The 23589-nt window shown below is 49.7% G+C and overlaps 1 protein-coding gene across 2 annotated transcripts in view; it reads left to right on the top strand.

The window, feature by feature from the left end:
* The window catches only part of LOC124462474 (serine/threonine-protein kinase BRSK2), a 113974-nt gene that overhangs the window by 63332 nt on the left and 27053 nt on the right, over positions 1–23589 (top strand). For both annotated transcript variants that reach the window (XM_047014064.1, XM_047014063.1), the window contains exons 3-5: positions 10152–10237; positions 11902–12042; positions 21729–21845. In XM_047014064.1, the coding sequence (XP_046870020.1) occupies positions 10152–10237; positions 11902–12042; positions 21729–21845 (344 nt within the window). The remainder of the gene's footprint in view (positions 1–10151; positions 10238–11901; positions 12043–21728; positions 21846–23589) is intronic.

Raw genomic sequence — 23589 nt, 5'->3', positions numbered from 1 at the left:
CTCTCTCTCTCGCTCTCTCTCTCTCTCTCTCTCTCTCTCTCTCTCTCTCTCTCTCTCTCTCTCTCTCCTCTCTCTCTCTCTCTCTCTCTCTCTCTCTCTCTCTCTCTCTCTCTCTCACCCTCACACTCTTCCTCTTTCTATCTCATGTCCGAACTAAAGTGTGTTAAGTCAATAGCATCATTCCTTTGGCCGTCCCTCCCTCCCTTCCTTCCTTCCCAGCCCCTCCCTCTCTCTACTGTTCCTGCTGCTGCACAGTCAATACTGAGGTCAATCATCACTCTCAATTCTAATTTTGTTTCCAATTCCTCTTCCCAAATCAATTCTTATGCACTTTTGGTCTCTCTCCTTATTGAATGTGCCTGGGACTGTGCTGAAGGGGGAGATGGGGTATAGATTTTCACCAGAGGGCGTTGGGGACTGGCCTCCAGTACAGTGGCCTGGGAGGAACAGCTTTAGCCACAGTGTTATGGAATGGTATGGAGGGTTCTGTCTATAGGTAGATGTGATTAGATGCTTTGGTAATAACCTTTAGAGTATTACAAGTCTTCTGGGGCCGATGGTTTATTGGAGACCGCTGAGAGAGAAGGAGAGAGGGGCAGAGAGGGATGGGGAGAGGACGAGAGTTGACAAAGAGAGAGAGAGAGAGATAGACTGCTTATTCGAGAACTGTGAGAAAAGGAGAGGGACAGCGACGGAGTGGAAGAGAACAAGAGAGTTGAGAGCCAAAGTGAGGGGAGGGGAAGAAAGAGAGAGTTGAAAGAGTAAGGGAGAGAGAGAGAGCGAGAGGGAGAGGGAGAGGGAGAGGGAGAGGGAGAGGGATAGGGAGAGACGGGGATGAAGACAGTGAAAGAGACAAACAGAGACAAAGTGAAAGTGACACACTCTCAGAAGATCTGAACAGACCCCAGTGGGATTAATTGCCTGGGGTCCCAGATCCCAGGGTGTTTTGGAGCTTAGATCAGTCATGTGTCCAGTGTGACTGCGTTCACATTTCGGCATGGAGGGATAAGAAACAGGACGGGATGGATGAGGGGATGAAGCTATAGAGAGATAAAGGGGACAGGAAAAAGGATAGAGGGAGAAGGCAATAGAGGTATGAAGGGATGGATTCTGTAGAGAGGGATGGAGGGATACTGAAGAGGGATGTGGAGATGCTTGAGAGGCATGTACGGATGGAGGGATGGATAGATGTATGGATACTGTAGAGGGATGAAGGGATACTGGAGGGCTGGTGAGATACAGGGATGGAAGGACGCTCTAGAGGGATGGTAGGCTAGAGATGGAGGGATGCTGTAGAGCGATGGAGAGATGGAGGGATTTCCCACCGAGCAGAGAGCAGAGGCGCTCAGCAACAGCTCAGGAGACAGCGAGGGCTCCGTTCCTCGGTCTTAAATCAGACGCTCTGCGCTCTCTGTCAGAACCGGCACGACGCACGCTTAGTCTGCACTCAGTGAGAACTGACACTTTCCAACAATTCCTCTTCAATCGGAGAGAAGCCACACGAGGGGAATGCCCCCATCTAAAAAAGTACCCTTTTTCTCCTTTTGTCCCCTTCTGTCAGTGAAGTACAGTAAAACAAGTTTTTGTTTGTTTGTTTTCGGTCTTTTTAAATGTGTTGTTTAGTTTCGTTGTTTTTCGTGAACGGCAGAGTAGCGTTTTAATCCCTTCTTCTGGAACGGTCAAGCGATGAATGACATCCCACCCCTCTCTCTCTCTCTCTCTCTCTCTCTCTCTCTCTCTCTCTCTCTCTCTCTCTCTGTCTCTCTCTGAGTCATTCTTCACCTTCATGTCTTTGTGTCCTTAATCAAGGATGCACACCTGTGTCCTCCTCTTATTATCCGAGAGAGATGGCAGGTGGAGGTGGAGGTGGAGGAGGGGTGGCTGGAAGGAGAAGTGAGGGCAGAGAAGGAGGAGGGGACAACTGAAGGAAAGGTAGATCACAGAGAGACGGATGGTCTAGCGGTGTGTGCTACAGTTACCGTTTGATGTGCCGACATGATGCGTGTGCCTAACTGTGTGTGATGTGTGTGTTGAACTGTGTGGGATGCGTGTCAACCCTCATAACTGTGTGTAGGCATACAGCATGGTCTGGCATTTGGCCATCTTAACTGTATGCAGCACATGACACTATACATGGGTGACTAACCCTGTGCGTGTGTGTGTGTGTCTATGAGGAGGGAAATTCTCAGATAAATATGAAGAGACATGTCTATGTATGAGAGACGTCAGGTTGTCACCTACACACACACACACACACACATACACACATACACACACATGCGCACATGCTCCCACTCTGTTTACCTTCTGTTTACTGTCATGAGAGAGGTTCCAGCTTCTGGCTGTGTCACATTAGGAGGACAGGCTTGGTGAGTCACTGTCGGAAGACATCCACAACCTAATGGAAGGGAGGGACACTCAGAATACAAACACGCACGCACACATACGCACACAGCTATTTATAGATACCTAGAATGACATGGCATATGCACATTGCTCACACTATCATGTCTCTCTCTGTCTCGCTCACAAAGATGCGCACAAACACAGTTATTTATAGAGATATGATGTGTCTCAAGTGTGTTGTATCTGGTTTATGCATCAGCTTAAACACACACACACACACAAACGCACACACTCAGAACAGATTGTCTTCAGAAACACATGCAGAGACACACATACCTGCCGAGGCTCACATACTTAGATAAATAGATGTGGTCCAACTGCAATCAATGAGTCCGGCACATAAAGCCTGACACTAAACGCTTTGAACATCATCAATAAACCCATCTCTGGTCCCCAAGGAGCACACTGAGAATATAGATGTTTGTTAATGAGTCAGTCGCTTATACAGACAACCACATGCGCAACTGCGCATAAACACACATATACACACACAGATACATACACGCACACGCATATATTGGCACACACACACACAAACTCCCTACAGCCTACACAGGTTTTGAGCTATACCTGTAGTAAGATACCACACACGCATGCTCCTTTTGTCTCCCATACAAAGTACTTTCTTTACCAGGCTTGTTTTTGGCCGTCAGGCCCCGGGGTGTGTGTGAGTTGTTTTCGGTTCACCTGTCCGACCCCTTAGCCAGAGGTCAGTATTGACGGTGCGTGTGAGCTGATGGCCAGCCAGTGCTATTGACTAGGCCCACGCGGCCCTGTGGAGACTGACAGGCCCTGTATTCAGATGAGTGGAGTCCGCAGCCAACCACCGTCACCCTATCTCCTCTGCTCCAGCGACTCTGGTAATTAGCTTGTTACAGTGGCAGGGCTAGTCTCCTCCTCTCTGGAGAGCTGCACGAGATGGATATGTCACCTGTGTGCATTATTACAGAGCGGCTTTACTCAGGGAGTTCCTGGACACCTCCTGGAGAGCCAGTAATTGAACTGTGCAGGGTATCTGTATTGACCCGAGCTCCAGTTCGTTCATCTGTCAGATAACTCCTCCCCTTCTCCCCGTCCCAAGGTGACCTTGCCTTTCCCTCTGCTCTGCGTTATCCCTCCTTCCTCGCAAGGGAGTGTGTGAACGAAGGGGTGGACAAACACAGCTCTCCGACTTCCAAACATGGCTGCCGTCGTCAGTCGGAGAGATTGACTGGCTGGAAGACCAGTGTTGAATCAATTACGCCCCCAGCAGGCAGGATACTCTGTGGGAGTGGGATGTACTCACACACAGACACACACACACACACACACACAGACACACACACGCACATGAACAACAACACCGCCTCCCAGCAGACCCATAAAGAGGTTCATAAAGGGTTCATCAGAGTGACCTTTGACCTCTCCACACCGTGAGCACGGCCATTAGAGGCGATCAGGCCCAAGGTCGCTCCGAGATGTGTCTGCTGGACGGGAGTGATGAGCGCGCCGGTCGCCCCGGCGACGCTCTAACTGACAGCCTGATGGATCTGTCAGAGCGACGGGCCGCCACCACAGAGATGATTGGAGAGATCGAATGAGAGACGGAGCGAATGAACGAGGGATGATTGGGAGGAAGATGGACGTTGGCCTTGGGAGAGTAGAGGGGGATTATTAGTTTGCTATAGGGAGAGAGAGGGGGAGGGAGAGAGAGAGGCAGACTAAGAGAAGAGCAGAAAGAAGGATGACGGCTGTGGAGAGCATGTAGTTCTGATCGATTTACATGTCTGAGACATTGATCAATCGTCCCTGCGAGGGGAATTCACCTCCTCTTCACAAAGGATGAGTGATATCCTGATGATCCAAAAACCCAGCTGCGCTGACTGTGTGTCTGGGTGTACTTGTACTTGCACGTGTGTGTGTGTGTGTTTGTGGGATCGATATTGATGGCCTGCTGCAAAAGTCATGACAAACGTGTTCCAATGGCAATTTGAAAATCTGTATCTTTCTAAATGTGTGTGTGTGTGTGTGCGCATATGTGCGGGCGTGTGTCTGTGTGTGTTGCGCATAACTGTGTGTCCTTGATACTGACAGGCATGCCCTTATCCGTCTCCATTGGTAAGGAGAGGCTGGCACATGTACCAGAGCTGGGTCTGCTCCTGCCAAGACATGGCTGTAGCCATCAGACAGCCTAGCAGGGGGAAGATCTGCCATGACACCCACGTCCAGATAGGTGGTATTGCACATGGCGCACCCCCCCCCCCCCCCCCAGCCCCCTCCACTCCCCCCCCCCCCCCCCTAGCTCCTAGCAGCCTGGCAGGTCTCACCTCTTTGGCAGAGTACACTGCATCTGCTTGACTAGCTCACTGACTGACATATGGATGGATGGGGTTTGTACGCGCGTCTGTCTTGCAATTAGTGCCCTGGTAAGCAGTGCATGCATTCGCCCCTCCCCCCCTCCCCCGTTCCCCGGCTGGGTGACAGATCTTGGCAGACGACCCCTTCCTCTCTTCTCGTGGGCCCATCGCAGTGTCTCCGTCCCCGGGCCCCTCGATCCCCCCACCCCCCCTCAGGTTGTGGCTGTCTACCCAGACTAAGCTGCTAAGGAGGTTATGCTCACCGCATGTCGTGTTAATTAGCAACAAAAGATGCCTGGGACCCCAGAGGGTTAACTGGCACAACCTCTCTCTCTCTTTCCATCGTTTCCTCTTTTTCTCTCTATTCCCCCTTTCTCCTCTTTCTCCCTCGTCAAATCGCTCTCTTCATCTGACCTGCAGCTGCTAGCCCTGCCGTAGAGAAGCCTCCTGTGTGTTGGTGTACACTGAGTGGGGCTTCGGTGTTTCATCTGACACACGTCGAGCTGGCCCTCTTTGATCCCTTCAACTGGTGATCAAGAGACCTCTAGCCTCGCCCTGGGGCTGGGAGAGAGAGAGACAGAGAGAGAGACAGAGAGAAAGAGATAGAGACAGAGAGAGAGAGAGACAGAGAGGGGGTGAACGGGAGATTGAGAGACAGAGAGGGATGTATAGCGATTGAGAGAGATTGAGGGAGAGAGAGAAAGAGAGAGAGAGAAATGAAGAGAGATAAAGATAGATAGAAAGTGAGAGAGGGAGATGGAGGGACATAGAGAGAGAGATATGTAAAGACTGAATGAGACATCATGGTGCTTTTGATCACAGTTGCGATCACTGAGGCTGGTTTCCCCTTGAGGTTTGTTCAGCTGCTGTGTTCAGACGTGTGACATGTGTGACAAGGTTGCGTCTCCGTGTCTGTGATGTGGCCGTGACACGGACATCCTGTCCGCCGTCCTTTGATCGGTCGGTGGGGCTCCACAGTCCGTCCTCTTAGCTCCATCACCGAGACAACTTGATCAGATGTGACGCGGTCATCAAAAAATATACAACATGTTGACTGATCAGACGCTCTATCCGTTAGCAATAGAGCGATAAATATATATAGTATTTGGACCTGGGACCTCTTGATCCGCAGGCCAATCCTCTAGCACAATCCCTGCATCCTAGCTGTGCCAGTACGGTTAGGAGCCTCTCTGTTCACCTCCAGGATGTGCCTGATAGCGCGGGTCACTTCCTGTGTTGTTCAGGAACAGCTGTCTTTCGCAGAGATTTCTTTGTTCTCCGGTAGCGATGGCGAGACGTGCCTACGGCCGTGCCCACGGTCCACATGGCACTTTACTACCCCATCCTGACATGCCATCTGCACCTGCAAATGATACAGTTATCTAGCATTAAGAACATTTCATTGACATTGAATATAATGTGCATTGGGTTTATAGTCCAAAGCCACAACAACAGAATGTTGGTTAGGTTGGTTAGGTTGAAGGCCCCCATGGGAAGGGTCTGATTTAGGTTGGCCTTCTGTGCAAAGGCAGACTCAGGTCCCAAACAGTGGCTGGTGTTGGCTCAAAGTTAACATTCTAATAGGTCTTTCTGGTCACTAAGCATTTCAGTAACTACCTATTAGAAGAACCAGTCACCAGAAATTCGTGCAGCACTGTAAACTTCCACCATTTTGGATCTAATAGATGTCTGTGGAGCCGAACGCCACCTCAGTTTCCAGCTCAGTGGTTTGTTCCATTAGACAGGATATGACACTGACAGGAGACCCCAGCAGACCACAGCCAATCAGCCATTCCACAGCCAGGCCTGGGCGATGACCTCCGAAACTAATGATGGCCACTCGATAATGATGAACACAGTAATCTACAAGACAAATTATCTCCCCGTCAAACAACCAATTTGGATTAGTGTCAGTCTTGCGTTCTCGCTCGACCTTTCGTGCGGTTCGCACCGAGGTGGAGGAGTGATAGAACTGCGAGGGAGAGAGAAAGTAGGTGGAGGCGCAGAGTTTGCAAAGAGAGTTGATAAGAAAGAGAGAAAGAGTTGGTGAGAGTGAGTTGGAGAGAGAGAGAGGGAGAGGGAGAGGGAGAGGGAGAGGGAGAGGAGGGAGAGGGAGAGGGAGAACATGTGTCTGAGAGAGAAAGCGAGAGATGTTGGTTGGTTTTCCAAGCCAGGGTTATTCCTCTCCTGGGAGAAGGCCAGTGCAGTGTGGTCCATTAGTGAGCTGATAGGTTGTTCCATTAGGGGTAATTATCAGACATGGGAAAAACTGACCTATCAGAATCAAACCCACACTCACTAACCTTGGAGGGGGGGGGCTGGGGGTACACCTTCCATACCTACTCTGTTTTAATGGTCTTTATTGGTCACTTGCCTTCCTTGCCAGCTCACCTTTTCCACCATCCTCTCTCTCCTCTGCTCTCAGTCTACAAATTAAATAATATCTCATGTCTTCTGAATTATATACCTTCCCCTTTTCTAACAGTTTTACTATCTCTCTCGTCCCCTAATCCGTTCCTCCTCTCCTCCCTACCTCCTCTCTTCCTCTCCTCTTTTCTCTCTGAGCAGCAGTGTGGGACCTGAAGCCAGTGTGTGTGTTTGTGTGGGTGGACGAGTGTGAGAGAGAGATTGAGAGGGAACACACACGTGCACACCTTGTAGATATGGTGGTTAATGACTACTGGGTGGCTGTGTAAAGATGTCAAGCCAGTAAAGAGGATGGATAGATGGGAAGGTAGGATAGGGATAAAGGGATGGGATGTAGAGATTGAGATAGTTTTGTGGGTCACTATGATAAAGAAGATAGTTAGGAAGTTGTGAAACTTTGGAACTTTGTTCCAAATGTTTGTGTGTGTGTGTGTCCCATATCAGGAATGACCAGCTGTGTATTGCTTTGGTTTGCCATGCCTGCGTGTCAGCACAGCCTCTGGGGGCAGGGTTGCTGGGGGCAGGTGTGCTGGGGGCAGGGTTGCTGGGGGCAGGTGTGCAAGCTCTGCCAGGTGGAGAGAGGGGGCATCTGGCCGTGAACACAACCACCAGCAGTTTAGCCTCCTGAGACTCAGATTCACATATGTATTTTATTTGAACAGAAAACCAAGGTCTGGTTAAAGACGAACATATTTCAAGGACGAAATACAATTCGAAACTCATTCATATTTGTTGCAGTTATTTAACTTAACCAACTTAATTTGAATTACACAGCCATTCCGGAGGTTGTTCACATTTCGCATCGTTTGAAATAACATGATGCTTTCTCAACTGGATACAATGAATTCCAACTAAGGAAATAAGGGCAGTGTGGGTTTAAAGTCACAAGCCCAAAACCTTTAAAGTGGACATAAATGAGTTGCTGGGTCCCAGTAGGATAAAGAGACAGAGCCCTAACTACTACAGATAAACAGGTAGGAATACCAGCTGGAGTGCCAGCCTGCTAGCCAAAGAGACAGACAAACAGTTTCATTGATTTATATCCATAGATAAATCCTGGTAATCTTTTGATACGAGGGCGTCTGTATTGTACTGTACAGTCGAGTCCTCTTCGCGTTAAGCCGTGTGCTCATTATTTTCATTTCAATTAGCTCAAAAAGGGAGACCGGATACAGATACAGCTCCAGCCTTAAAGCTGCTGCAGCTGTGCCTTTAGCCTAAGACAGATCATCTCCTCCAGTCATAGGCAGTTTTTGCCTCTTCAGGCAAGGCACCATGCAAGGCTAGTGTGATCTACTGCTAATATCACACCTCAGCCCTCAGGTGATAAAGGACACGACATAGCGCCGCGGATAGCGCTAATTATCCTCGGGATTAGCCCTGATTAGCCTAGCCGCTGTTACCTTTGATACCGCTAATCGGTGACACTCCTTTTACCTGATACGCCTCCTTTGCTTCCTGATTCAGTCTATGTTCCTTTAGCGTTGACTTTTCTGGTACTGCCTCGTTTCAGAGTTGGCGCAGGGGCAAAGCTGGGGTGCAGGAAGCAGAGGCGTGGGCAGAGAAGGAGGCAGGAGCAGAGGCGAGGGCAGAGAAGGAGGCAGGAGCAGAGGCGTGGGCAGAGAAGGAGGCAGGAGCAAAGGCGTGGGGAGAGAATGAGGCAGGAGGAGAGGCGAGGGCAGAGAAGGAGGCAGGAACAGAGGCGAGGGCAGGTTACAAGACACAGAGGCCCAGCTCAGCATTACTCTCTGAATGTAGTCAACTGTCAGTTTTCAGTTAGGGGAAGCTATAGGACAAGGAGAATGAACACATGGGAGGAAGGGAGGGGTGAGAGGGGAGAAGAGGGCAGGACAGGGTTGAGTGTGACGGAGGGAGGAGGCAAGCGTTCCATTCAAAGCGTTCTGTATTCCATGCTGATTCCCAGTGGCAGGTGCACACGCCCTCAACAAACCCTGCGGTCCCTGATGCAAATCCGACCTGATCGTCGGAAGCAAAATCGGCTCACAAAAAATCCCATGCAAGTACATTTCTCCCGGGTGCTCGGTAAGCGACAACGGAACACAGCTTCACGTTCTGTCCTCTCAGCCCGTACCCTGTCAACGCGTCCACAGTGTTTGTACAGCATGTCTCTCTGAGCCGAGGAACGACAGGAGGATGTGTACCTGTGTGGACATGTGGACCCTTGCTCGACCTCTGTCCTCTGAATGGACAGGACGCTCGTAGAGGGGTGGAGGGACACAGTCATCAACTTCCTGTGCATGCACGTCGTACCAAATCAACACGCATACACAATGTTTGCCTGGCGATTCTTGTGGGCACTGAAAAAGCCATTTCCATTCTAAATCTTGTTTTCCCAAGTCGCTAACATCAACCATAACCTTAACCCTAACCTTCACTCTGACCTTACACCTAACCCAAAAACCAAATGTGAACCCTAAACCTAACCTGAACCCTAAACCTTAGCCTAACCTTTGAACCTCCTAATGTAAATGTATTGTAAATGGAATGTAAATCTAACCCTAATGCGAAACTCAAAAATACCTTGGAAACAGCATTTGAACTTGAGAGAACCAAGAAAATTTACCCTCAAGAATACCCACACACACACCATTCTTATCTCTCCTCCCTCAGCTGGGTTGTCATGCCAGTCAGCTCTGCTTCCTGTGATTCTCTGCCCTGATAACTGACCTCAGACCAGACTTCAGATTCTACAGCTGTTGTAAACCTGGCAGTCAGCAGTAGCTTAGGACACCACGCCCTTTAAACAGACCCCAGGCCAGTGCTTATCAGCGGCCTGTTGAGAAAGGCAGAGTGTGATGTGACAGGTGGATAATCTGGGATCCGGGGGGCACACTGCTCTGTGTTTCGTAGATAGGAGTCCACAACGAACTACCTCACTAATACATACTCTTTCTGTTCCCATCTCTCTACCCCCTTCCCCCACCCCCCCCCCCCCCCCTTTTCTCTCTCTTTTTCTCACAGGTGGAGCGGGAAATAGCCATTCTGAAGCTCATAGAACACCCGCATGTTTTAAAACTGCACGACGTCTACGAAAACAAGAAATACTTGTGAGTACTGTCGTTCCTCCACAGAGCGCAGGCCCTTTCCTTCCTCCTAATTTAGCCAATGGAGTGAATGCATGTAACACCATGTGACAGTCATGACCCCTTCTTAATGACAGCCTGTCTCCGTGACTACACAGCGGAACAAACAACGGACTGGCGACAACGTCATTGGTCTGAGGTTCCTTGAACCCCGCCCTTAGATTAAAGACGTTTAAAACAGACGTTTTATTGGTACATGGTGCCTTGGGGGCAGGGCAGCGATTGTGATAGAGGGGTGGACGGACCAATTGAAGGAAGTTGCCGTTTAGTCACGCTGGCTAATATTCTAATAGAGCCAGGGAGCCTCTGTTATGTAAACATCACCATACGCTCATCAGTCAACACCCTGCATTAACCAACATTAGCTATGGAGGGTGACAGACTCATCCCCCTGGTGATGTAGCCAGTACACACACACACACACACACACACAGACACACATGCGCAAACACGCATGCACACACACACACATTCATAAGACACGCAGAGAGAGACAGACATTCAAAACAGCTACTTTTAGCTGTGGTGAGTGGCAGGCCCATCAGTCTGGGCAGTATCCTTTCTCTCCAGAGGGACTCTATGTCAACTGATTCAATTAGCCATGCACTTTACAGGCCAAATGGGATTCCGCAAAGAGAGTCTATGTCACATTTCCACTGATAACAACACATATTTTAATACATAACGCCCTGTAATTAGATTATTAACATCCAATTTCCTCACTCTGCTTATCGAGTCTGACAGTTGGTCTCCATAGCAGGCTGTAGCCTGGCTGGACCCTCAGCCTGCTTCATCTGGCACGTCTTTCAGCCCCGAGCCTCCGGTGTGTCAAATAATCATGTTGTACATCATAGTGCGTTCAATATTTCGAATAGATTAAGCTAAATATTTCACGGTATGTGCAGTATCTGTCCTTCAAAAGCGGAATTACTAACAGCAGCTTTCAGTAGTCAATGGAAGAATACAGTAACCTGCCAAGCCTGTAGTTTGAAGCTGTAATATTCTATTGATACTGCAGACAGGGTCTCCTCTGGGCTCAGTATGCTAGGCTCATGCTGGGCCAGTCTGTCTGGTGTATTACTGGACATCCCATAACCTGTGTCAGGGTCTTTACAGGGCCGCTGACTTCTCTTCACTGTGTGCTCAGGGGCCAATTGCAGTTTGTGTGGATATTGTATAATCAATACTGCCATGAGAGAGATGAGCAGTAGACACACACACAAACACACACACCACACACAATATCACACATGGGACTACTCCACGGCCTGAGATTAAATTTGTCCAGTGAAGCTGGAGGGGAGGTGCATAGCCAGGATATATGAGCGGGCTAGGCCAGCCCAGGGGCAGCAGTGCTGGCTGTCATCCCACCGAGGCAGCATGTGTGCTGGGTCAGGAGAGATTCATCTCCCCTCGGAGCTCTGCAGTGCTGGAGCACGGCCATACCCCTCCAGATGAAGGACTGTCCGCCACATGGCCAGACACGCCGTCTCTTGGGCCAGGGGGACAGGGGTCGTAAACAACGTGGAAGGGAAGGAGGGAAGAGGGGGAGAGGGAGGGAGGGAGAGAGGGAGAGGAGAGGTGGAGGGAGATGTTTTCAACTTGTTCTTTCTGTGTTCTCCCTCTAGGTACCTGGTCCTAGAGCATGTGTCTGGGGGGGAGCTCTTTGACTACCTGGTGAAGAAAGGCAGGCTGACGCCCAAGGAGGCCAGAAAGTTCTTCAGACAGATCATCTCAGCCCTGGACTTCTGCCACAGCCACTCCATCTGGTACAAGCTCACTTCCCTCCGTTTACTCTCAGACATTCAGATGGACACTCAGATGCTGAAAAGCCTATTGTATTTTACTGGTTGTTATGGTTGTGGATCACATCCAGCCCTTTCCAACACGGTCTATCCTGACCCTGTGGAAGAATGTGAGACGGTTAGATGTGTTTGGTTAACACCAGCTCATTAACTGTTCGACATAGTGGGAAAAAACATGACTTACATGTCTCACATTGTTGGGTAAGAGTGGCTCCCTTTCAAAGTGAAAATACCATGTTATTTTCTGTTTATTCATGGTACTTAGTTATTGCCGTTTAATAGCTTTCAAGATCTGCATCTAAAGTCATTAGCGTGACACAGTTCTTAATGTATTTGTATCTTTAGCCCCTGGTGGTAATTTGACTGGTTTCAAAGCCACAGACTCAGGGCACCTTTGTGAAAGTCTTCAAACCCATATATTGCTGTAGGCGTTGATTAGGTGTGTGTGTGTGTGTGTGTGTGTGGTTGGTTGCCACTTACAGTGAAGTGTGAAGTGCATGCCCCGGGGCTTCATCTGTCTCCTCACGTACAGTACCAGAACAGGAAACCACAGGGAAACCATCTTTTCTCCCCTCCTCTTCCTCCCCTCTCCTGCTCTCCTCGCATCTAACATATTCACACCCAGGGCCTTTCAATTACAACTGTATCAAGATATCAAGACAAAGTATTTTCATGATTCTCTCCGTACTCCTCCAGTATGCACACTCCCTGGCACCAGAGAGAACTTCTCTCTGCTCTCTTCTCTCCTTCACGGTTGAGGAAATGGGAACGTTTTGGGGAATCAAGTCGTTGTATTGATGTTGATGGTGGTCACATGCCCTTGGCTCAGGCCAGACGATGTCAGCTGGTCCCCGTCTCTCCCTGGAGCCCAGGGCTGAGTTATCGCAGTGCTGCTGCTGGAGAGGGCCAGTGTGACAGAACCACAAGCAATGAGGCTTCATAGGAAATGAACAGAGCCAGCATCTAATGGGCTTCTATTGGGTGGTTGTGTCACATGACATGTGTTGTGTCTCCGAGCCAACATGTTCTTTGGACAGGTATACAGACTTTAGGCTGGATATGTCCCACAATGGTTTTAATCCTTTACAACTTCAAATTTGTTTGGATGAGTTTTAGGACACACAGGTCTGATTATGGTGTTTAGAGAGCCAGGAAGCACATGCAGATTAATCTGTAACGGATTCCTCACACCTGAGGGAATAGTTAGGTTTGATCAACTCTGACAACAACAGATTATGGGTAAAAGCCTGCGACACACACACCCGCATGAGTGCACACCCTCGCACACTTTCTCCTCACACAGACAGATTTCAGAATCATATTGATAGCTGGTGCATTCGTGATGAGGGGGATCATTTGAAAGCCTGCCGGTATCCCCTCTGCCGGTATCACACTCTCTCCTCGCCCTCCTCCCCTCCTCCCCTCCTCTAACTCGCTAATGAGAACAGAGCATCCCCAAACATCACTTCAATAACGTCTGTGTGCAGAGGAAATGTGCAGGGGGCTTTTAAGAGAGCATCTATCATCCCGTGACTCATCGTGACACATCTCCCTCTCACCCACATGCACCATCCACAGGAGGTGGCGGTACCCGCCTCCCCAATCCTTTACCTCCCCCCCCCCCCCCCCCCCTCTCTCTCTCTCTCTCTCTCTCTCTCTCTCTCTCTCTCTCTCTCTCTCTCTCTCTCTCTCTCTCTCCCCCTCCCTCTCTCTCTCTTCCACCCACCCCCTCTCCTCTCCCCTAAATATATCCTCAAAGCCAGACGGTAGATTCAGGGCCAGATATGAATGGGAGAGAGAGAGAGGAAGAGGAGGAGAAGCAGGAGGAGAAAGTACTCCGTTTATCACCCGGCAGAATGTAGAACTCTGCTCTCAACTCTGTTGTTTTTTTTTCTTCTTCTTTCATGGTTTTCCCTGCGTGTTTCTCTACAGATTTAACCCAGACTCTATACCCCCCCCCCCTTCCCTCCCTCCCTCCCTCACTCATGAGTCATCGGTGCAGTGCTGTCGGAATGTTGTTTGAAGACTTCTTCTGTTCCAATGAGAGACCTGTTGTTGTGACTCACTGACGGGCTGCCCGGCTGACCCAGAGGCTGACTGACAAACAAGACTGGCATTGCAATACTGTATCTAGTAGACTTTCTGTTTGCTCCTTTAGCACCCCTTCTCTGTTTTCTGGTCCAATGATCTGTCCGTATTATATTATATACCGGGGGCGTCGTTGGACCCTTTTGACTGGGGCACGTGCCCAGTATAAATCTGCTGTGCCCCAGTAAAATCTAGTTTGAGTTTTAACAATTTATTTTATTAGTTAGTGCATTCATTTAGATTGATAATGCCGCAAAAAATAAACGTAGTATCCCAATCAACAATTGTCCAATCAAAGCACATGCCGATGCCCGCAGAATTCCATGTCAGGGCACTCTTCTGAGCTTCCAAATAGCCACTGCAGCACGCACACAGAAGTCCAGCCTTGCGGCATGCACACAAGTCAGAATTGAGGTAGTTTATAAATGATAGGCCTACCGATCCTCTTATTTTGACTAAAACATAAAAAAATATTACATGAAGCTCAAAAAACAGTATTTGCGCTCGAATGAATGCGAAAGAAATGTGCACGCTCACATTAACTATGGATGTCCCTGCAAAAGCTGATATCAAACTTGCGTCCCTGAACTGTTGTATAGTGGGTTAAGCAAGGGGAGTTTCCACAGCCGAGTAGTGCATTGTGCGCAGCAAGCTTGGAAGAAAAAAAAAAGGGATATGAATAGGGGCCTGTGCCCCAGTAGAGCTTTATATCTAACAACGCCCCTGTTATATACCATGAAGCGAGACTAAGAAGGACGTACCGGCTCTTTTGTGCATTACACGACACAGTCAACAGCCATGTCTGGTCGATGGTTGTTTGATGGCTGCCTGTGTTCCATGTTGTGTGATTGGATGCCAGGAGGACTAGCCTTTGCTACGGCAGTGGCTAATGGGGATCCTCATAAATAAACAATAAAGAATAAAAGCGGGCCTATCTGTGCGGGGGTCTAAGCTCAGCTGTTTAGGTTTGTGCTATTCCAGGAGAGCTGGGGGCGGGGTGGGGGGGGTGGGGGGCTGACACAGCTGGAGAGCAGGAAGGGGGGATTGTAAGCAAGTGAGGTAAAAGATGTTTGTATCTGCGTGTCAGGTGTGTGTGTGTGTGTGCGTGTGCAGGTGTGTCTGTATGTATGTGTGTGTGGGGGTGTAAATAAGTGTGTGTGGGTGAGCGTCGGTGTGTGTGTGTGGCTGGGTGTGTGTGCTGGGCTCATGCAGAGATAGAAGAGAGGCTTGCCTGTCTGTCTGAGAGGGGAGTAGGCCTGTCAGACAGACATCACCTGGGTCTTTGATCCTCCAAGTAGCAGTGGGAGTCTGAGCCAGACACACAGGGCCGGGGGAGGGGAGGGCCAGGGGGGGCCAGGGAGGTGTGGGGTAGGGGGGGGGGGGTATATCTGTCTCCCCCTACTGTGAATGGCAGGGTATTGCATCATTGAATCACTGGAGAGGCTGTTTTTGTTATTGGCAGATGTTGTGCACTCTTGGGGAGCTCAGGCAGACAGTACATCATTCAGCAGCAGAACATGGCTGGTGCTGCACTGTTCAACTCCCAGGGCTCCGGTCCTATTCACACACCCGTTTGTCAGGACCTGCTACCAGTCCTCAAAAGCCAACTGCTAGATGTCCATATGGAGGTCCAGAGAGTCAAGTCACTTCAGTGAGAGGGAGAGATGATTGTCCTACAGACCTGTCAGCCTGCCCGTCTGATTCTGACCCCGCCTCTGACCCATGTCAACAAGACCAGTGAACCAATCATGTTCCCGGATTGGCCCCCCTGTCTCTACTGCCAGAGTCTGTTAACCTCCCTCACTCTTCCCTTTCCTCCAACACTCTGGGCCTCTCTCCCTTCCTCTCCTTCTGCTCGCCCTTTGTCTCACTCTCCTGTGCCCCCCCCCCCTCTCCTCTTTGAGATCTCCTGTGTCATTTCTTATCCTTGTAATCTAGGGGCTCCACAGGCCCTTACCCTCGACTGGTTCCCCCTGTTAGAGTGACCCCAGTCGGCCGGGGTAGAGACGGAATCACGAGAAGGAAAGTCGAGGTAGAAGCAGCAGTTAATTAAACAGGGTTCCAGAGTTCATTGTCCTAGGTGCCTTCCTTCCTCCTGTACTCTCATCCCCTCATCCTCCATCCTTTCATTCACCCTAATGCTAACCCATCCTCCATCCTTTCATTCACCCTAATGCTAACCCATCCTCCATCCTTTCATTCACCCTAATGCTAACCCATCCTCCCATTCTCTCAGATTTCCATTCTACTTTCCTCCCACCCTCCCATTTTTGTCATCGTCTCATCCTCCCATCCTCCTACTCATCCATCCTCCCATTCCAGGGCCAGACTGTGGCCTGGCCAAGGCCCCTAGAGGGGTCACCCGGTGGTCAGGGAAATGAGGGATGACGCACAGCACGCCTCCCCATCACCCTCCACTTATTTTGTACGCCTACTTTCATTGCCGCTCTGTGTCATTCTGAGACAGATATAAGCTTGTGATTGCTTGCATTAACAACCCCCCCTACCTACCCACCCACACAAACACACACATACACACAAACACACACACACATTATATTCAATGAGGGATTTCACCCTTGCATGTCGTGCTCTGCTCTCCCGCCCCTTGTGGATAGTAATTGCAGCGGTCTGGACAAAGGAAAACACCATCATCTCCTGTGTGTGTGTGTGTGTGTGTGGGTGTATATGTGTGTGTCTGTGTGTGTCTGTGGAGGGATGTGGTTGTTTGTTTACGTGTGTGTGTGTGGTTTCCTGGGTGGGCGGGTGATGCACAGGGACTGTGTGTGGATATTAGATAAAGACAATCCGTCAAACAGAATGGCTCCCAGCATTGTGTCCGGTGAACTGGACATTTCCACTGCAGCATTCTGGAATGGAACCCTATCCATAAAACTGATTAGTTCACACACGCACACATCAAACACACACACACACAACATTTACTCAGTTATTTACACAGCCTTCGTGTGGCACAGCACAAACTCACCTCATCTCCACCCACCTTCTTCTACCACCCCTCCAGTCCCTTCCCCTCTGCCTCTCCATGCATCATTTCCTGTGCTGCAGCATGAGAGACACATTCCTGTCTGTCTGTTCCCACCCCAGCATGGTAGCACAGGGTGTCTGCCTGCCCGCCTGCCTACCTGTCTGGCTGCCTGCCTGCCTGCCTTCCTCATTGTCAGCTTGTCTGTCTTCTAGTTTCGGAGCCCAGTGTTTATGGGCTATCATCATCACAATTGACGGGTGGCAAGAGCACATCATGGATGATAATCTCTCTCCTGGTTCCTCATCCCCTTCTCCCCCAGCCCTGGTTAATGCTGCGGGGCAGAACGCGGGGTGGCTGGGGTGGACTAGTATGATGGACGAAGGATGGAGGTAAGTGAGGCAGGGGGTAAATCGCAGTACAAGGCCTTGCGATCGGAGGGGAGGTCATTAGGTGCTCAGCGGAATGAAAGAATGATATAGATGAATTATGAAAAAATGGCACCTTTATTCATCATAGTCCACATAAAAAACTCACTGGAACATTTTTAACAACCAACCCAGGCTCTCTCTGTGAGCATCTGGAGCCATATGGTTCTAAATGAGAGAGTAGCTCCCTTCCCTTCAATCCTTCATTCATCTGTCCCTTGATGACTCATCCCATCTCCTCTGGATATAGCTGTGGAGAGGAAGCTGGTTCAGTCCAAATCCTCCAGCCTTGGGAGGAGAGGGAGGGAGGTGAAGGAGGAGGACCAGAGAGAAGAGTGACGATGGAGAGAGAGAGAGAGAGAGAGAGGAGGGTGAGGGAGCCGCATGGAGGAGACTGCAGCACATCGGGCTGTGGTGGCTGGATGGCTGGCAGAGTGGGTGGCTGGCTGTGGGACTTAGTGGTGGCTGGTTGGCCGGCTATCTGAGTGGTGGGTCGTTGGCCTGTTTGCCTGGCTGGTTGGTTGGCTGGCTGGTTGGCTGACTGACTGAATGCTTGACTACTGTAGGTGACTAAAGCTAGGCTGTTGGCTGTGCTAAATAACCAATTATCAGCTACAGTGCACAACATGGATCAGTACCCTAGGACTACACTGCAAGGGTCCTGTCATGGCTAAGTGATGTCACTAAGACATCATTGTAAACCCTCCAACTTGTGAAACAGCAGTGCATATTTGATTTGCATTGTGAGCACGCAGCAAGCGCAACATCCCACCAGTCCATGTCCAGAGTAAATAAGCAAACGTTATGTTCACAATGTCATGTGCACACCGTGCCTACTGTATCTATAGCCGGCCCTGTTGTCTTCTCCAACCCGTAGACAGTAGCCGTTCAGCCCTATGGGAGCGCAACACAAACAGACAGTCGGGCTGACAGCCTGGAGGCACGGAGCTAAACACAGCCGACAGTCAGCCTAGCGAGGAAACACGGAGCTGCCAGAAACATCAGCCTGCAGTAACCTTCCTCTGGATCCCCCTCCACTGCTCTTAACACACAATTAACCCCGTTTACTAATGAAGGGGGGCTAGCATTAGCCCTGCTTAGCACACAGAGGGCGCATCGTCTCGCTGGCGAACGCAAGGGGATTTCTGAGAGTGCACCCGTTCCCCTCTAATTGGGTCGATGCGAGTTTGAAAAAGTTCTCTTGTGAAAGGAGAGGATAGGAAGAGGGGTAATAGCAGGGAAGGCTAAATGCAATGTTTCAACCTGAAATGAAGTTAAAAGCCCACTCAGCGCGTGAGTGTGTGTTTCAGGAAAATAGCTACAGTGAGTATGTGCAAACACAGACACACACCCACACACAAACACACACCAACATATGTGATCCACTCTAAATTAAAATAAAAAAAACATCGAAAAGGCCCATTTCCCATTAGTGGAACTTTGAAGTGTCTCATTTCACTTCATTCACCTCACTCAAATAAATTGGCTCCGCATACCAAGATTCTACTTCCGTCCTCCTGGGTTTACGCTCGCCCTGCTATCGAGCACTGCATCCGACCATCGACACCTCGTCCTCATGCAGCACAACGCAGTGAAGGGGGATATTAGCGCTGTGAAAGGCTCATCAACATAAACATATCATAGAGGTTCCGGTAGCCTGGAGCCCAGGAGGCATCTCCTGCTGAGAAAATCACATGGATCAGCTTGTGGAGCCTGGCCCCGCAGCTCTGATGACGCTAGGCAATCAAGCCTCTCCTGTTTGACTGCAGTAGTCGTGTACGACAAGCCGACTGAGAGGGAACTTCACTGGGAAGCTATCCAGGTACAGCAGTGGCCTGTGTGGATCAATCCATCAGTCGATCGTGTTTGAATATAAACGACGTATTAAAAGGTGAAAGCGGTGTCAGCCAAAGTACGGTACAATTAAATCAATCGAAGAGCACAAACACAATGACGCGCTGTTAAAGTGAGGCACGACTCACATGACAAGACGACTTCTTGTCATGAATCACAGTGAACCTGTGCTCTGAGCTTATTAGGCACAAACTCCGGGTCCTCTTCTCTCTGTCGCAGGAATGCCACAGACACATACCGAACAACTCTTTGGGGAATGGTTGGTAACACTTTACAATAAGAGTGCATTAATTAGCATTCATTAATGCATTAACTAATGCATCAGTTAATACATAACTCAGAAAATAGGGGTTAGGGTGAGAGCTCCTAAAGGCATGTTTTCACTCCATACACTTCCGCTTCGATCAGCAGATCCACTTCCTGCTTCTAGAACAGGAAGCAGGAAGCAGGAAGCAGGAAGGAATCCTGCCGGACTCTGCGACTGTATGCGGATGCTCCGGAGGAGGCTAGAGTTACATTCACAGTGGCTGTTGCAGCCGGATTAGCATCCCCTGGTTGGTACAGTAGAGGAGTGTGAGACAGAGATATCCTCACCCAGGCCCTGCTGTCACCCAGAGAGGACAACAGCACGCTATGTCTGCCCCTGGTACACAGAGATACACGACTGGAATGAGGCATCATGGATTCCCAGGTCCTGACAGCTAATAAAGCTAGCAGAGCCCCCATTATGTAGCTGGGGGTGTACATGGTCCTGGTCTGGGCTACTGCCAGGTCTTTGGAAGAGAAAGCTGGCTGTGTGTGTGTGTGTGTGTGTGTGTGTGTTTGTCTTGGCGGTGAGAGCAGGGCCAGGGTTTATATGCAGGGTTTACTGTGTAGAGGTATTCAGCTTGAGAGAGTGATTTAGATGTTGTTTGCACAGGCGAGGCGGGTGTTTTTGGACTTGTCAGGGTCGTTCCGATAATTTGTTTGTCTGATGAGGGTGGAGGTGAAGGACTATTTCGAGATGGCGGATATCTCCAACAGTCACTGTTAACGTCAAGGGCTGTTAGGGATTTTTACAACTTGTTTCGATCTGCCCGGGTTTTTGTCACCTCCACTTCAGCACCACCTGGTTTCATGTATTTGATGTGTCTGTTCACATAATTGAATAATGCATTGGGTTTGAAATGAGTCATTGTATAAAGACTATAAATTGGTATAGTATTTGTAGATGTATACTACAGCGACTATCGCTAGCTGACTGTCATTCCTTCTCAGGATAACAGGAAGGGCCAGAGATAGGCCAGACGACTTTGAGTCCCCTCAGGAAAGGAAATGACTGCTAGATGATGTCATATAAGGTTAAATGTTGGTTTTGATGAGCTTCTTTCAGACAGAGGAGTCACCCCCCCCCCCCCCAACCCCCATTAGTCCAGGCGGGAGATCAAAGGACGTCTGTGACATCATGACAAGCTGTCCTATGGCTCCATCTCTCAGATCATTAGTTACATGACTGTTAGAGAGAAGGGGAGGGAGTGAGTGGGGGAAACAGACAGACACATAGATAGATACACACACAGACACATAGATAGATACACAGACGCATAGATAGATACATGGATAGATTGATTGATTGACAGACAGACAGACAGACAGACAGACAGACAGACAGACAGACAGACAGACAGACAGACAGACAGACAGACAGACAGACAGACAGACAGACAGACAGACAGACAGACAGACAGACAGACAGACAGACAGAGTGATAGATAGACAGATAGTCCTGGCGTGGGGATTCTTGAGCAAAGCATTGTGGGAGTCAGAGCAGAATTCTTTCTCTGCCAGGAGGACAGGACAAATGCATGTCGAAGAAAAGAACGTGGCCGTCCGCCTTTCGAAGAGTGACTCATCGAAAGAGACATTTAACGTGCGACGCCGTCGTCTAACACTGGGCCCCTCTCTGCTGCAGGCCTGCTGAGTACCTCTGTCTGCTGTCTCCTCTCTGCCTGCTGATGGCTAATGGCAGCTAATGAGCCTGTCTAACTCGACTGCCGGCCCACACAATGGCCTCTGCGATCGGCGAGGAGGGGTGGTAGAGGGCAGGGGCGTAGCGGGGGGCTGACGACTCTCAGACACGGGGAAACACAGAAGAGTGGAAGGACGGGGGATGAGAGAGTGGTTAAACGGACTGGACCCCCTGGTGGACCCACAGTGTTGATAACGCTGTCACGTTCTTACTGTGATGAGGGGGGGGGTAAGGGTGTGCGTGCGTCTGGAAGGGGAGTTAACCCTTTGTGGATGTTGTGTTCCAGCCACAGGGACCTGAAACCTGAGAACTTGTTGTTAGATGAGAAGAACAACATCAGGATAGCAGACTTCGGCATGGCTTCTCTGCAGGTGGGAGACAGCCTGCTGGAGACCAGCTGTGGGTGAGTAGATGAACACGCACAAACACACACACACCTCCCGATACACCTGATGTAAAGCTACGGGTGCAACCCAGGTACAAGAAAACACACACCATGCATTACACTGTTCTGAGTCCCTTTTAATGATCCCAGCCTTCAGCAGATCTACAGAGTTTACCACCCCGGCAGATACGGTATGGATTCAGACAGCACGGAGCTTTCGAGTGCTTTTTCTGCGTGTTCCAACACAGATTGCTGCGAGTGTGTATTTCTATAAATAATGCAACGCGTCTGGAGGTCTGCGGCTGTTTTAGCCAGCTGTTCCTGGTTGACCCCGATGTCTCGGCCGAGCTCTGCTCTCGTGTGACACGTGCGTGCCCGCAGAGAGGAGACAGAGAAGTCCTCTGACAGACACAGACCTGAATCTGTCCACATTCTGTGGCCTGGACCTAAAAACAGCCATTTCAAACAGACTGACACACCCACACACATACAAACACACACACACAGGCATACAACACAAAAACACTGTAGGGGCATTATTGCAGTGAACTCAAGTTCTTTTTGTGCTCAACAAGGATTTTTCTCATTCCTGCACACACACACACACACACAAAGGCAGACATACAGTCTGTTATATTTCTATCTGCTCTGATAGACCTGCTCTGGATTTTCCTTGATAGATCAGTCTCAGTGATGTCATGTTCCAGGTGCTTGGCACCGGCTTCCTCCATTGTGGGTACCTCAAATACGTGACCCAGGTGGAAAAGGGCTGCTGTGGTTTGGCTTCCTTATACAAACACACACACACACACACCGTGCGTGTTTATGTGACTATTTTTCACGAAAGTCAGTTAGCGTGCAGCACAGCATATACAGTGTGTGAGTGTCATTGTTGATCGCTCCTCCACCCCTAACCCTCCCACCTCTAAGTGCAGATATGAGAGTTTAATTAAACCCATGTATCTGGCCTCTCAGCCAACAGTGGCTGACACAAATGTATTCAGCCTGCCATGGGAAGAGGAGTCAGGGGTGGGAGGGGGGCTGAGGGGGGAGAGGAGGAAGGCATGGGAGAAGACTCCCTTCAGGACCAGGGGGGGCTGAGGAGACACACATACACACGCGCACACATCGCTTCACACCTTCGCTCACACATGCTCACACTTCTCACACACACACACACACAAAGTATCTCTCTATCAGTCTCGTTGTGGGCAAGCCCCACAGTGTAGTCATCTCAGGCTCACCGTGATTGATTAAAGGTAAATCACTATGCAAATGGTAGCTTCCAGTATCCGTGTTAGGTTATTAGAGACACTGAGATCTCTGCTGTTTAACACTGATGTGGGTCTGACTGTGGTTTCCCCCTATTAGGCACAGTGACTTGCATAAATGGCTGCCTGCCCAAATGTGTGATGCCTTGGTAATCCAAGGGTGTCTATGCTCTCTACAATGGCTAGCCCACATTTACTCACTTTCACATACAGCACCACTGGCGAGAAACCCTCCCGCTATCTCACTTATAGTCAATTTTACAGTCTGCACACTTTATGCTAACAGTATAAAAGTCATTTTTCTGCAGATTAAGAGACCTTTATCTGCTATGGCTACATTCAGGAATGTGTTACGCCTCAACCCTCACCCTGATGCTGATCCTAGAGCCTCAGACAGGGCTTGATAGATAAAGCAGCATGCAGCTTGTTCTGCTGAGTATTCCCCATGGCGTCGTCCAGCTGCATTTAAACCCCAGGACTTCTCGTGTGTC

Source organism: Hypomesus transpacificus, unplaced genomic scaffold (assembly GCF_021917145.1).
Source record: "Hypomesus transpacificus isolate Combined female unplaced genomic scaffold, fHypTra1 scaffold_218, whole genome shotgun sequence".
NCBI lineage: Eukaryota > Metazoa > Chordata > Actinopteri > Osmeriformes > Osmeridae > Hypomesus > Hypomesus transpacificus.
The sequence above is the reverse complement of the archived record's forward strand: the minus strand, read 5'-3'. Positions and strand labels throughout refer to the sequence as shown.